The 15,866-nt window shown below is 49.4% G+C and overlaps 1 protein-coding gene across 8 annotated transcripts in view; it reads left to right on the forward strand.

Moving 5' to 3' along the window:
- The window catches only part of NCOA1 (nuclear receptor coactivator 1), a 189,642-nt gene that overhangs the window by 149,294 nt on the left and 24,482 nt on the right, over window positions 1-15,866 (forward strand). For all 8 annotated transcript variants that reach the window (XM_062618550.1, XM_062618552.1, XM_062618555.1 and 5 more), the window contains 7 exons: window positions 4,490-4,584; window positions 7,118-7,295; window positions 9,021-9,200; window positions 10,170-10,265; window positions 11,073-11,213; window positions 11,718-11,865; window positions 12,537-13,881. In XM_062618550.1, coding sequence (XP_062474534.1) covers window positions 4,490-4,584; window positions 7,118-7,295; window positions 9,021-9,200; window positions 10,170-10,265; window positions 11,073-11,213; window positions 11,718-11,865; window positions 12,537-13,881 — 2,183 coding nt within the window. The remainder of the gene's footprint in view (window positions 1-4,489; window positions 4,585-7,117; window positions 7,296-9,020; window positions 9,201-10,169; window positions 10,266-11,072; window positions 11,214-11,717; window positions 11,866-12,536; window positions 13,882-15,866) is intronic.

Genomic DNA, 15,866 nt, shown 5'->3' on the forward strand with positions numbered 1-15,866 from the left:
GCTTGTATTAGTTTAATTTGATACTGCAGATTTAAGGGATGGGGAAGCAGGAGTGCCTGCCCTGGATGCTATGGATGGAGCTCCATGCAATGATGCCTGCAGGGCCGATGCTGACTTCCCAAGACACCAAATGGACATCAGTGGTGGACATCTTCCCACCTCCACTCCCTGCACCCCATTTGAAATGACTCTGAGTGGTGTCCTCTAAACTCCCTTCCCTGTGGTCCTGCCATCGCTCTGGTGCCACATCCTTGCTTCTCTGACCCCTTGGGGTGTGGGTGCTGTCCTGGACATGGGACTTTGTTGTGTTTTGAGTAAAAAGTGATGAGTTAAGTCCTTTGGGGGGACTTTTCCTATTGTTTGGATCTGGCTCTCATCCTCAAGGCCTCAGCATTGGTCCAGATAAGGTCTCCAGCTGTGGCTGAGGTCACAGCTCCTCTACAACACTTGTCTTTTCCCTCCCTTGGATGCCTGATTTTCTCCAGGTACAGTTTTTCAGGTACAGAGGTCTGGAAGTGGAAGGAGGCAAGTGCAGGATCCTGGGGATGATTTTGGTGTGCTTTATGCCACCAAAAATGGTGGTAGAGAAAGAGCAGAAAACCTGCTAAAGGGATGGAGGCAGCCAAGGTGAACTAGGGAGGTTGGAAAATTGAACAATAATAATGTAAAGAGAGAAAAGAGGCAAAGAAAGGGGAAACCACCAGTGACCCTGCACCAGTGTGGGCATGGGGATGGTAGTACCCAGTTGCTGAAGCCACATCCTTCAGCTTTGCTCTATGCAATGCAGTTTTGAGACAGAGGATCTGAGCCAGTTTTCAGAGGAGGCTTACATACTGCACTGTCGTTTTGCGGGGGGAAGAAATAACACCCTGGATGAGCAAGCTGCCTTTCCTGTGTGTGCTCTTGGCTTTGGGCTTTTATCAACAAAAGATTTAGACTTTCTACATTGATGTCTTCTAAAATCAGGGGGCAAATTGCTCTGAATGGGTCAGCTACCCATCTGCACATCTCAAATTGCCGACATCCCCCCATTTCAGCAGCTTGCCAGGGTTGTTAACTCTTTACTCTGCTCAGCTCCCACCCCTTTCCTGTCCACCAGCATTGCTCCATGCCTCCCTTTCATCATGCTGAGCCTGGAAGGGGCTGCACAGTGAGAGCAGCCTGGCCAGCAGCCCCATCCACATCTGGGTACCACCAGGGTGAGGGACCAGGAAAGCAGCTCTCAGTGATGCAGAATCTGTACCCATCACCTCGTGCAGCTGGCCATCATGTCCAGCATCAGGCCATCCAAGCTTTTCATTAATATTCCAGTCCTGGTGTGCTTTAGCAGCGTCCTCCATCTCTTACCAGCCCTGTGCCTTCCCCATCCCTTCTAATCCTGCAAAGAATCAGTGGCTTCTAGCCAGGAGGTTCGTGTGGCTGTGAAATAGCAGGGCTGAGCTGGGACTGTCACCTCTGCCTGTGCCAAGCTTGGCTGCATGGGGTTGGCACAGGACAAGACTGTTTTCAAAGTGACCACGGTGTTCCCAGGCATCGCAGTGGGTGTTGGGTCCTGTGCCCGCTGCAGTTATCAGTGGTGTTGGGTGACCTGTTTGTAATACACCTCGCAGTTCAAGCCCACTGACCTAATATTTTTTGGGTGCTGAGTATCTTGCAGCTCCTATAGAATCTGGAGGCACCCAGACATCTCCCTGGATGTCATAAAATTGGGGTATAATTTGAGGAATGCCTTTAAAATAGCTCCTTTCTATGCTGCAAGAAAAAAAAACACAACCTGCTTTAATTATGTTTGCAGCAATTAGATTCCAATCGGGGCCGTTGGCGTGCCGGGCTTTTATTGTCTGATGGGGATTTATGATGCCCGAGGCTGCCAAAGCCCCCGCAGCTGGATCCCGGCAGCCTCAAACAGCAGCAGCGCTGGGGTTCACGTTGCTCCTTATGGTTTATTTTCATGTGAATCTGTCTGTCCAGCTTTATAATGAGATTATGAGCTTGGAGAACTAGGAATTTGCTCTGTCCTCGGTTGTGTTGAACACAGGGGTTGCCTGGCCCATGATCGGTGCTCTCCGAGAGCATCATCCCGTCACCAGCACAGAGCCACCACTGCAATTAATGCTGGAAATAAAGGAAATAGAAATTAATGAGTTAATGTATTCCTCACATGCTCAGGATGGAAAAGCTGAAGAGCTGTGTTTAAGCACATTAACTGAAGTGCTTAGCGGAGATCACTGACACTTTGAAGGAGTTTTGCATCGCTGGGATGTGCCACCACAGAGGAGGTGAGCAGGAGCTTTAAGGGATTTGATGCAGCATAATAAACTGTGCATCCCATGTGCTGCAAAACAGCGAATAGTTTAGCTTCTGCTTCCAGACAAGTCAGGGCACTGGCTTCCTTGACTCTGAGATGACCAGAAACAAAGACCAGTGTCAAGAGAGATAAGAAGTAAATCTTCAGCAGTCCTAGAAACCTTCAGCAGTGCTAGAAACCTCTCATCTTGCTCCTTTGGCATGCACGCCACTGGGCTTTATGGATGTTTATCATGGCAAAACGTCTCCTGCCCTCTGGGCTGGACCAACATAGGCTGAACAGAGCTCTTTGGTCAGCCTGGTGTGTTGATATGTGTATAGACATGTTGATACATGTCAATGCATTTGATAAACATGTATTTATTGATGCATCTAGGTTTCCAGGTCCTAACACAAGACACTGTGGGTTAAGGAGTATTTTCCCTTGTCCTGCTGTCATCCCTCTTAGAACCAATTTGGGACCATTTTCTGCCTCCAGCTCCCAGCACTGCACACGTGTTTGGTCCTCGGGTTTTTTCTGAGCATCCCTTTGGTTTTCTGGCAAATCCCAGGTTGTTTCTCCTGCCATGCGGGAAAGTACAGCCCACAGGGATGTGGCTGCATCCCCTGGACTGTCCCCTGGCTCACCACTGCATCCCAGCCCCAGCATCTTTATACCAGCAACTAACAGACAGAAAGAACACGTCTTAATTTTCAGTTGTAAAGCCGAATTTGTGGTTCTGGTACCTGGGAAAATCTTGTAAATGGTGTAAAATTAATAGAGGACCATGTTTAAGTCATTTTTTGTCTAGCCACAACAGTGTTTTTAATTTTTAATCAAAACCTGCATTGAAGCTGCCCTGTGAGCCTGGACCAAAGATGCTTCCGGACTCCTGGACTCTTCTGCATCCTGCACAACTGCTAATTTCCTTTGCTAGTGCTAATGGGCACTGACATGCAGTGGGTAATACCCTGCCCCTCTAGCTGTCCCCACAGGAGCTTGCATTTTCACATTTCAGAGCAAAACATCACTGAGGCAAAAAGCATCTGCAACCAGAGACATCCCTGCTTTTCCCTTGCTAACTGATGCCCTATCAACGAAGCAGGTGTCCTCTCCATCAAGTTTTAGCTCCCATTTGCCTCTTTCTGCACTTATTTCACCCAAACCATGTGATAAAACAGTAATTAAACACTTTTTTGCAAATACTTCTATAGCCCCAGAATGCCCAGCCCAAGCTTGTGCTGCCAGTCTCCCAAGTTACTCCTAGCCATCAGAGTTTATTCTCAACTGCATCCTGTGGAGACAGGGCTGCTGTGCTCCCCATCCTTCCTGGATCATATCCTGAGAGACTAAGGGACTCTCCCAGCTTTCCCAGTGGAAAACAGTCATGGATATGGAGGAGCAAAAAGAAACAACCCTGAAGTGGCAGTGACATCATGGCTTACTGGCCCGTGATCTCTGGCTTCCTCACATCCCACTTACCACCCGCATTTCACTACTGGATTTATCCCAAATTCCTTGGCGCAGCTGCACAACATGGCTAGCACCTTTTGGGGGAGTGCAAGATAAATAACAGGGCCTTCTCTGTGTGTTTTTTGAGTTGTTTTTTTCCTAAAGGGATTATTCAGCAACACATTATGAGAGTTTCTGGCAGGGCTGGGGCTGGGCTCCTCCAGCATCCTCACCCGCTCCATGTCAGGTGCTCTCCTCCTATCCCATTCCCACTGGCTCCTAGCTGACCGCCATCTGGGGTGCTCCCTGCACATTTTTTCTCCAGCACGTTTCCTTTGGCACAGCCCATTCTCTGTGAATTCTTCCCAGCAGTTATTTCTTAAAGCATTGTCTGAAAAATTCCAGATTAAATACTGTAGCTCACGCTAAACTGGATACACCATTTCCTTCTCAAAATGTTGATTTTGGGTGCCTCTTTCTGCAGGCTTCTCCTTAAGATGGGTTTTTCCTTCTTGCTAGCAGTGGGTTGTGATCGATAAGTGCCTTTATTTTTTAATAATTAATAAATCATTAGAAATTATGTTATACTTACACAGGACTGAGGGATGAAATGAAAATGCTGGAGTCTTTTGGTGCACATCCTGCATTGCCCGGATGACAAGCAGTCAATATTCTGTTTATTATTGGTAATGATTCAGTAGTACACTGACCATTCTTTAGGCTGAAAACGTCCCTTTTCCTTTGCTACAGAGAAAGCAGCTGATGATGAAGTCCAGAAGTCTGACATCTCATCCAGTAGCCAAGGGGTGATTGAGAAGGAGTCTCTGGGACCTCTTCTTCTGGAGGTAGGTGCTATGATGTTGTTACTGATGCTGTTGTGCTTCTGCTACTGCCCTAAACAAAGCAGCACATCAAGAAAGTGAAATACAGAGGAGGAAGGCAGTGGGTCGCAGCTGGGATGCTCTAAGCCCAAGCACATCCCTGGCACGAGTTGCAGGTAAACTGATGTTAGACCTTTGTTTCAGCAGGTGGTTTGAAAAGCGAGTCTTAGCCAGAACCACAGAATCACAGAATGGTTAGAGTTTGAAGAGACCTTAAAGCTTACCCAGTTCCAAACCCCCTGCCATGGGCAGGGACACCTTCCACTAGACCAGGTTGCTTCAAGCCCCTTCCAACCTGGCCTTGAACACTGCCAGGGATGGGGCAGCCACAGCTTCTCTGGGCAACCTGTGCCAGGGCCTCACCACCCTCACAGGGAAGAACTTCTGCCTAAGAGCTCATCTCAGTCTCCTCTCTGTCAGTTTAAAGCCATTCCCCCCTTGTCCTGTCCCTACAGGCCCTTGTCAAAAGCCCCTATCTGGGTTTCTCTTTGGCCCCTTTAGGCACTGGAAGCTGCTCTAAGGTCTCCCTTTAAGGAGCCTCCTCTTCTCCAGGCTGAACAAGCCCAGCTCTCTCAGCCTGTCTCCATAGTAGAGGTGCTCCAGCCCTTGAAACACCTTCTTGGCCTTCTCTGGACTCACTCTGGATGAAAGCCCCTACCACCCTTAGTTTATTTTCCATGCAGCTTGACCCCAAGAAGCCATTAGTGGTTTCACTGGTTCCTAAGCAGTCTTTAACCTGCCATCCCTAAAAACATTCCCCAAATGACTTCCAGCTTCTTCCGGATGCCCTGCGCTCAGGTGAGGTTTTCAAACCCAGAAAGGTGAAGGTAAAAAAAGGCTATTAAAATGCACCTCATTAACTTTTAGAAAGGATTTCTGCCTCTTGACCTGTTATTTGAGCTTGACTTCTATAAGAAATTCAGCTGATAATGTGATTTAATATTTAAACCATGGATAAATGTCTGGTGTTTCTGCTGAAGGAATGGGGGCTCAGGGGGAGGTGTGCAAGCTGGGTCCCCACCAGCTGCTCTGCCTGTGAGCTCCCCTGCTCCTTCCCACTCCATCAGCCCCTCAAAAGCAGCATTCCTTGGGGAGAAGGGTCCAGGTAGGGTTTGCCATCCAGTCTAGAGCTGGTTTTTTGGGAATCTGAAGTGCAAAGGCTGGTTGTCTTGGCAACAGCTGGGAATAAGGAAAATTGCAGTCAATCTGCCAGAACCATTTTGACAAAAGATTTCTTTCTTATCTGTTTTTTTTTTTTTCTTTTCTAAATGCTTCCTGTTTCTTGTACTTAATGTTGCTCTACAGTAAATCTTGATTTTTAGAAACTGGATAGAATAAGGCCTGGATGCTCTCCATCAGAGAAACTTTTCTGGCACAGGCAAGTTGGAGGATGGGGAGGAGGAGAAGGGGATGCTGCAGGTGCCACTGTTTGGGTATCATGAGTTTCTCCTGTACCTGCACCACCTCCTACTCCAGGATAAGCTACTCATGACCCAGCAGCGTGTGCTCACAGCCCAGAAAGCCAACCATGTCCTGGGCTGCATCACCAACAGCATGACCAGCAGGTCAAGGGAGCAACTTAAGATATATATATATGGAACACCCCATATAAAAAGGATGTGGAGTTGTGGAGTGAGTCCAGAGGAGGCCACAAAGATGCTCCGAGGGCTGGAGCGCCTCTGCTATGGAGACAGGCTGAGAGAGCTGGGCTTGTTCAGCCTGGAGAAGAGATTCTATGATTCTGTGGTTCTGTGGTTCTATGATTCTATGATATGGCTAGATCTGCTTACAGGATCATGGTCTATCAGAGCTTACTGTTGATGAGCAATCTAAATAGGAAATACACTCCAGGAAAACCACATCCTGCCTGGATGAAGCATTTTAGGTAATGCGTGCCTGGAAGAGTAAAAATCAACAATCAGCCTTCTCAATAGCTCCTCACACAAGCACCGGGCTCTGCAGCTCTGAGCTTGTTTCTCAGCACCAGAAAGCATTACCTCTCCTGTTCCCACAGCCATGAATTAAAAACCTTGATGGTGTCCTCATTAAAATCAGCAAAAGTTCTCCCCGTGTTGTATGATTGGGTCTGGGTCACGCTTGTCCTCCTCCAGTTAATTGCAGGGCTGAATTGTCACTTGCATCCTAAATACATGAAAAAAACTGTTATTCTGCACAATGCAAAGGCTCTCTCAATTAAGCAAATCGGGCATGTGCTTAATTTCAGTGACTTGCCAAATTAGCCTTTCTGACTGCTCTAACCCTTGGAAGAGGATTTTTTCGCCTCGGTTGGCACCATCCTTAGTGGTCCTTAGCAGGGGAGGTTACAGACCTGAATAAGTGTTTAAGCAAATGTGCTGTATTTGATCACTGCTGGAATATAGAGCAGGGATGAAGCCAAGGTGTGAGAGGCAGAGGAATGTTGCCCATGGTCAAGGAGTATCCTGACCTGCTCCAGGACTTTCTGCCTACACACTAACCGAGTTTACTCCCATTGCAGGCGTTGGATGGCTTCTTCTTTGTTGTGAACCGTGAAGGGAGGATCGTCTTTGTCTCTGAGAATGTGACCAGCTACCTGGGTTATAACCAGGAGGAGCTCATGAACACCAGCGTCTACAGCATCCTGCACGTGGGGGATCACGCTGAGTTCGTCAAGAACTTGTTGCCAAAGTCTCTAGGTAAGAAAACCCTTGAGGTGGGTGTTTTTATTAGCTGGTGCTTGGAGGGTGCTATCAAAAATGCTGTTGTGCTGGCCTTATAATGTTTTTTATATGAATTATTTTATATGTTATTAATTTCTGTACTGTTTACTGTTAAATTCAGAGGTATATTCAAGCCAGGTAATAATCTCTAAACTTTTGCCTAGTGAATGCATCCTACCAGTGAGAATCTGCCACTTAATTTTAATTTTTTTAATATTAGATTAATTAGTATTGTATTTTTCAATAAATACCTGGTGGGTGACAATATTCAAGTCATCTTCCCTTTGTCTTTCTCTACTACAAAAATTTTTGCGTCAACTTTGGCTTGTGTGTGGGAAGAACCAACTCAGCTGCCCAAAGTGAGGACCATTATAGAAGCTTTAGGGAAATGAGGAGGAAGATTCTGAGGTCTTGATGTGGGGCGGCTGAGCCTCTTGGCTTATCCCAGTTCATTCAGGATGTCCTCCTAGCTGGAGGGTGGTTGTTCCTAGCTGGTTTCAGAGCCTGTCAGTGTTTGCCAAGCATATGGTGTGGGGATTGCTGCACCTTGGGGTGTAAGAAAAGGTCACAGTGCAAACTTTGAGCTCTCAGTGGTTCCCTGCACCAGGAAATGAACAGTTGTGAGGGTGGGAGGAAGCGTTGTGTGGTGAAGGCACTGGGGGGTGTTGGAAGCAAGTGAAGCAGAAGGTTTTATTTGTTGACTGGAGGTGAGCATTCTCTTGGTGGCTGACATGGGTGCGACATCACTTGTCCCTCATCCACTCACACCTTTGAAGGGACACAAAAGGAAAACGAGCCTTTTCCAAGTAGCTTGGGGTAGTTTGGTTGGGATTTTTTTAATTCACACTTGTCTTCTTTCTGGGTAAATACAACGATGTCTTAAACCACCTAAATCTATGGGCACTCATCACATTGAGCCTATTGAGGTTCAGGCATCATTTCCCTATGATTGCCCATTTTAAGGCTGGGTATTTTGTCTTTTCTTGGATGTTACAAGCCCCTCAGCACTTCTTGTAGATCAGTTTGCATGGAAGCTTCATAATCTGCTGGTGGCAAAATCCTTTGGGTTGGACATGAATATCTACAAAGATGTTGTAGAGGGTTAGAAAAATCAGCCAACTGGTGTCCACAGGTTTCTGGAAAAAGCCAGGTTATAGGAAAAAAAATCAAAGGGGAAGGTTTTTGCTGCTGCAGTACCAGAAGAACTTGCTGCCGAGCTACCCCAGAAATGAGAAGGAAGCAAAGGAAAACTTCATTTCTGTGGAGATGCTCAGCTGGACTTGCTGGAGAAGTCCCAGGATCATCACTTCAGAGGGATTTCAAGTAGAACAGCAAGAGGCAGGAGTCTTCCCAAGCTCTGGAAGTGACTCAGCCCCACTGCCTCATTTTCCCTGCCAGTAAGATGGAGATGGTAGCACTAACGAGCGATGTAAGGAGCAATTAATAAATGTCAGCTTGATGAGTCTCACAGCAATGTGCTGATCTCATTTGGGATTGTAGGTGCTCTTAGGGCCCATTTGGGAGTGTGGGCCTGAGCATGGGGTCTTCACCCCTGACCTGGACAATGAACTGCTTTCTTCCCCCATGCCATCACTTTTCCTTCTGTCCTGTTATCCAAGGGGTCCTTGGGAAGTCAGGGAGGATGTGTGCATGATGCAGCTCCCAACAACTTCTTTTCTCTCTCCTTTCTTCATCCCTCAGTAAATGGAGTTCCTTGGCCTCAAGAAACAACCAGGCGCAGCAGCCATACCTTCAGCTGCAGGATGCTGGTCCGACCACCCGACGACACAGGCGTGGAGAACCAGGAGGCTCGTCAGCGCTACGAGGTGATGCAGTGCTTCACTGTCTCCCAGCCCAAGTCCTTCAAGGAGGAAGGAGAAGGTAAGGGAGAGCATCCTTTGCTTCTGACCCTCTGTTCAGGATGGGGATGGCAGTGCAGGAGGAGGAGCAGGATGGGGACAGTAGTGCAGGCAGGAGGAGAGCCAACCAGCATCCCACAGGGCTGCCTGGTAGGGCTGGTTATTCCTATCCCAGCACAAATGTTGCCCAGCATGGTGGTGATACTGGTGGAGATGCCTGAAGTTCATTGTTGGCTTCTCACTCTCCCTTTCCCTCCAAGCAAACGTCCTGCAGCCATCCTGGCTTTTCTGCCTCTCCAGAGCCACCTTTGGGGCTGCTTGCAGTTGGAATTCCTTAAGGAAGGAACAGTATTTTATTACCCACAAAGCCAGTGGGCTGCAGGACCTTCTCAGCAAGTCACTTGGGTGCCTGATGCCCCACTTTGTGGCTTCACCACTGCTGGACCACAGTGCTGCCCACACAGTTTTGGGGTTGAATCGGCTGCCTGCAGACAGATCTCCCTGGGGACTCAGGACAGGCAGGATTTTCTCAGCACTGTGAGGGCCATTGTTTTCCTGCAAGTGCCTTAACTCTCCTTTCAGTGTCCTGGCTATTCTTTTCCAGTGCATTAGCTGGATTAATCCGTTGCGGTTTACACAGGAGATCATGACTGGAAGGAATAAATTATGGTATTTTATGACCAAATGCTCTGCCTGAAGCCGACAGTTGCTGGCTTTTAGTGCTGACTTTTATTGTACGATACTGCCAGGTCCAAGAAGCCTTTACAATTCATTTCTCCAAGCACTGAAAGCCTCTTTTCCAGCAAATTTTGTAGAGTTTAGACAGAGCCTATTTGGTTTGAAGGGCCAGAGGATTGCTCAGGGTAAACACTTCCAGGGCAGGACACAGCAATTGAGCCCAGCAGTGGTATTTTAATTAAAACCTTAAATTACAGGTGGTGATTGTAATGTCTGATGTTCACGTTGTTGGTCCCTTCTCCCACTTTGGCAGATTTCCAGTCGTGTCTGATATGCATTGCGAGACGATTACCTCGACCGGCAGCTGTCGCCCCTTCCGAATCCTTTGTGACCAAGCAGGACACCACAGGTAACATCCTGGTGATGCTGGGGAATCCTGGATCTGGAGGAGTTGTTTGCTGGGGATAAGAGGCCAATGGCCCAGTGCAGGACCCCATAGCATGATCACAGTCCTGTGCTTTCCAAATGGCAGTGCTGCCTGCTAGGACCGATGTGGTTCACACCTCAACTGGAGGCACCTCAACTGAGTTTACATCTCAACTGATGCAACACATTCAGTCCCTCTCTGCGCCCTTGAATTTCAGGGGCTGTTAAGGTTGCTGATTGATGGGAATGAAACAGTCATCACCTGTTGGAGCTTTCTAACCATTCTGGTGACCATCTTTCTGGTAGTTAATCATCACTGTGGACTTGCCTGCAACCTTACAACCCTTAATGAATGTTTTCTCTGCTCACTGCTCCCTGCCTGTGGCTGTAAGCAGCCAACAAAACTGCCTAGCATTTCATGTTGAGGGAGAAAACAGGTAGTAGGTCCTGCTTGGTGACTCCCCAGGTGTGGGCAAGGTGGCTGGCAAGGTGTCCTGCCACTTGGGAACACATCAAGTCTGGGGACCCCAGTCCCAGGGTGGCAAGAATCCTACTGCACCAAAGTGCTTCTTGTTAGGTTTCATGTCCGCTTCGGCTGACCAAGGTGTGCGTAAAGGTCAGTGCCTGCTCCAGAGCAAACTTCTTGAACCTCCACTTCCTTCTGTGCTCCTGCCCGTGCTGCCTGATGCCAAATAGGACGTGGCTTCATTTCCCACATTTATGGACCTATTTGCGCTGAGAGACTTCTCTTGTGGTCCTTAAGTAACATGGCTTCTCTCTCTCTGCCCAGGTAAAATCATCTCCATTGACACCAGTTCCCTGAGAGCCGCCGGGAGGACAGGCTGGGAAGATTTGGTGCGGAAATGCATCTATGCTTTCTTCCAGCCGCAGGGCAGGGAGCCATCTTACGCCAAACAGCTCTTTCAAGAAGGTAAGGAGCTTCTCTTCCCGGCTGGCATGTCTTGCCAAGCAGCAGGATCTGCAAGGAGAAGCTGGGGCACGATCCTCCTTGCTGGATAAGTGCTTTCTGGAAAAACAAACGCTGCAATAATAATTATGAAGTGCCACAGAGAGAGGGGAAAGTAACGCTGAGTAACGCTGGAGGAGTTCCACCAGCCGGGAGGTTTCCCCTCACGTTTTAGGAAATACAGAATTGAGACGAACAGGAGCTAAATATGATTTTTTTTTTTCCTTTGCCATCTTCAAATACCACCCCCAGTGTCTAAGCAGGAGAAGTGGAAGCTCTTTCATGAGCATCTTTGCTGTGTCAGCGAGGATGCTCACAATAGGGGTGTGGGGAATGCAGGAATGAAGGAGCAGGAGGTCTCTCGGCCCCTGTAACCTTCCCAGCCTGCTGGACTTCATCAGCTTGTGTGTTATAGACTGGTGGTTGAGTTTCTAAGGGGATTGATATGTTTCTGGTTGTCTCCTTCAGTGATAACACGTGGCACAGCCTTCAGCCCCTCATACCGATTCACCCTGAGCGACGGGACAGTGCTTAGTGCCCACACCAAGTGTAAGCTCTGCTATCCCTCCAGCCCAGAGATGCAACCCTTCATCATGGGCATCCATGTCATTGACAGGTACGTTCCCAACATGCTGCTACTGAGCTCTGCTTGAGTGGACGATACAGGAATCAAAGTTCCTGTTCCATACAGTGGAAGAAGGATCCACTGGTGGTCCGTGGTCCTGGTTTGGAGATGTGATCCCCATGGGAAACCTGAGGCTGAAAACCAGCATGAAGGCAGCACTGTTGCTCTTGTTTATTCTTGTTTTGCAAAGAGGTGGCCCCAGGAGTTCAGGTGGAGGTTTATAGACGTGCTTCACATTTCTGCCTTGCCCTGGAGAACTTAGAATATCTGGGGAGGGAGAGGCTCTGACAAACTGGCAGGACAGGAGAGGTGAGGCTGTGGACCTGGGTGGTGCTGCAGAAACGTGAGGGGGCTGGGGCAGAAAGAAGTGCTGTTGGAGCATGGTTATCCTATAGCCATGTGGGAAAGTAAGAGCCAGAGAAGGTGATGCCTTCAGGGTTTAGCCAGTGAGTGGCTGCAGTTCTGCGCAGCATCACATTTCTGGATATGTTAAAGCTTCTGCACTCTGTCCATGCTACTGAAATAGATCCAGAAGTGCTGGTGGAGTGGAAAAGGCTAAGACCACCAGAGCTCCTGTTCTCCAAGCTTCAGAGCTCTGCAGCATGGATGGGTGGCAGGAGCTGCCTGAGTGACACTTTTCCTCTCCTTTTTGTCTCCTGCAGGGATCATGGCATGCTCTCACCCCAGGAGAACACTAACTCGGCAATGTCCCTTCCCCGGGTCAGCCCCTCGCTGAACCCCAGCATCTCCCCGGGGCAAGGCATGGCCCTGCCACCTTCCATCCCTCCCTCCAACGGCAGCATGTTGGCCACCAATGTGAACCAGCAACCAGGCGCCGGCCTCCACAACAGCAACTCCAGCACCAGCCAAACCAGCTTTGGATGTTCACCTGGGAACCAGATAGGAGCCAACGTTGCCTTAAGCCAGGGACAAGCCGGTCCCCAGAACAGTAACCACACATTGAACCTCAATAGCTCCCCCATGAATAGTCCAGGGATTACCCCACCACAGTTCATGTCTCCGAGGCATCGGGTCAGCCCAGGGCTGGTGCCCAGGCCCAGAGTGCCCAGCAATCCCTTCTCACCCACCATGCCCACCATGCACTCTCCTGTGGGCATGGCCAACAGTGGCAGTGGGGGCAGCTGTGGGACCAGTGGCAACAGACCCTTTCCCAGTGCCCCCATAAACTCTATGCAGGGACTGACCGAAGGTCCCAGCACGCCGGTGGGCTACTCCACACCACCCCCCGTGCTGAGACAGCTCAGCTCCCAGAGCTCACCCGGCCGCCTTGCCATGCAGTCCATGAAAGCAGAGTCAAAGGACAGCAAAGAGATTGCCTCCATCCTGAGCGAGATGATCCAGTCAGATGGTGCTTCAGGGGATGGCAAACCGCTGGACTCGGGCATGCTGCACACAGGCGACAGGCTCTCGGAGGGGGACAACAAGTGCTCCCAAGCCACCAGCCATAAGCTGGTCCAGCTCCTGGCCACCACGGCGGAGCAGCAGCTTCGACATGCTGATGCGGACACGAGCTGCAAAGATTCGTTAGTGTGCGCAGGCACCGGCGCCACCTTGGCCTCCAGCAACCCTCCCAGCAGCACCTGCCCTTCCTCGCACAGCTCGCTGACTGAGCGGCACAAGATTTTACATAGACTCCTTCAGGAGGGCAGCCCTTCCGATCTTACCAGCCTGGCCATGGAGCACGAGAAGAAGGAGAGCACCTCAAACCCCACCACCACTCCCACGGCTCATAACCAGCTGCCAGGCAACCCAGACATCAAACTGGAGCCAGACACGCTGAAGAAAAAAGATGTCAAGGATCACCAGCTCCTGCGCTATCTGCTGGACAAGGATGAAAAGGAGCTTGCTGCAGCCCCGGCACTGAGCCTGGATGATGTAAAGGTGAAGGTGGAGAAGACAGAGCAGATGGAGCCCTGTAACACAGCCCCGGTGCCGCTCGCGAAGCCTCCTGCTGCAGAGGAGGTCAAGCTGGAGACACAGGGCCAGGTGAGTTGACCCATCTGAATCTGCATCTGTGCTGGTGGGATGCTCTTGACAAGTTGTGTTTTGCGAGCAGTTTCCCCCAAACCTGCTAGCGTGCTCCCTCCACAGCAAGGTGGTGGGGCTGAGAGAAGTGTGGGGAAATGTCCTGCAACCTTCTGTGCTGATGCCACCTTCTCCAGCACCAGAGCTATCCCCTTTTGTACAGGTGTTTCATGTTTTGGCCGCACAGTTCTACAAGGCAGTGGTGCGAAGGGAAGGAAAAAACTTCACTAAGGTGTATAAAAATGAGAAAGAAATGCAGCTCCTCGCTGCAGGTGGTGAGGTTGAGTGAGGAGGAGACCACGTGCATGTTGCCATGCGAAAAGGTTCTTAATTCTGCACCTCTGGGCACATTCAGACCTCGTGTCCCAGGGAATTTTCAAACCATTGCCCTCTTGTTGCCTGAGATAAGCAATTATATGGGCCTTTTAGTTATCCTAAAAGTATTATTAAATTGAATAATCCAGTGACAGATCTCTGCAATAGAGATTTGGGTGCATAAATATTCATTACCCACAGCTATGAATAGAAGAGATTTCTTATTTTTGAAAGCCAGGGGAGATGGTAACATGGATAAAGCTGCTTAATCCTTTTTAAGCAAAGAGAAGAGAGCGGCTGACATGAAGAGCAGGGCTGATCACCTGCTTACAGACTGCGGCAAATGAGGCTGCCGGCTTTTGGAGACCCAGGCTGAGGAACAGAGTGCTCATAGCACCTTGAACAACAAAAGCACAATAAGTTTCTTAGTAAGGTTAAGGGCTTGGGCTGGCTTGGGAGCCACGGTCAGTTATCCTACAGGCGAGTGGGAATCACACTCCTCATCTCTGTCTGTAATGTACTTTCCCGGTGTCATCTGCTTGCTAGGTAGTATGTCCTCCCTGGACACAGTAGTATTCTCCTCCTGGAGAAGAGAAGGCTCCAGGGAGACCTTAGAGCAGCTTCCAGTGCCTAAAGGGGCCAAGAAGAAAGCTGGAGAGGGGCTTTTGACAAGGGCCTGTAGGGACAGGACAAGGGGGAATGGCTTCAAACTGACAGAGGGGAGATTGAGATGAGTTCTGAGGCAGAAGTTCTTCCCTGTGAGTGTGCTGAGGCCCTGGCACAGGTTGCCCAGAGAAGCTGTGGCTGCCCCATCCCTGGCAGTGTTCAAGGCCAGGTTGGACAGGGCTTGGAGCAGCCTGGTCTAGTGGAAGGTGTCCCTGCCCGTGGCAAGGGGTTGGAACTGGATGAGCTTTAAGGTTCCTTCCAACCCAAACCATTTTGTAATTCTGTCATCTTCCATTTGAGATCCATCATAAAGATTAATGTGCCTTTAGATGAGGAAGACCCAAAGCATGAAAAGCATGATGTGCTTATTATGGGACCTTACAGATTGGCAGTGAAGCAGTTACCCACCAGTGAGTCGGGTCCCCACTGCAGTGCTCCTGCAGAAGGCACAGTATCCTCCTGGGAGATGCATGGGCTCTTGGACAGAGCCACCCCAATTTGAATTCACAGGGCTGGGAGCACATTGGGGAGCACGGTTATAGCTCAAACCAAGCAAAATGCTGGGACATGGGAAGAGCTTTCGTTGCCTGGTCTCCCAGACATCTGTGTGCAGGATTCACTTGCAGGCAGGCTCTTTGCTGACCACCAGTGATGATTTCAGGTAGTCCATCCCTTGGAGAGGGCAGAAAGCCCTGTCAATTAATTGAGCTTGTGCTAGCTAATTGTGCTCAGCTCTTGAACAAGCACACACAGCTTGGCTGACTTGAGCCTGGATGTGTTTATAAGCCCCTCTCCTGCACTGTTAGAAGCAGCCAAACATTTTTAGGCTCCTTTGTGGCTTTTCTGTTCCAAGTTTCCTTACCCAGGCAGCTGGAGAGCATCAGGATTATACGTTGGACCGTACCGAATGCTTCCAAAGGGTTAATAAAGGAGGCTGGAGAGGAGTCTTAAAATGCATTTTCTGA

The sequence above is a fragment of the Pezoporus occidentalis genome, unplaced genomic scaffold, assembly GCF_034315485.1.
Source record: "Pezoporus occidentalis ecotype Australia unplaced genomic scaffold, CSIRO_AGI_Poc_V1 ctg201, whole genome shotgun sequence".
NCBI classification, from domain to species: Eukaryota; Metazoa; Chordata; class Aves; order Psittaciformes; family Psittacidae; genus Pezoporus; species Pezoporus occidentalis.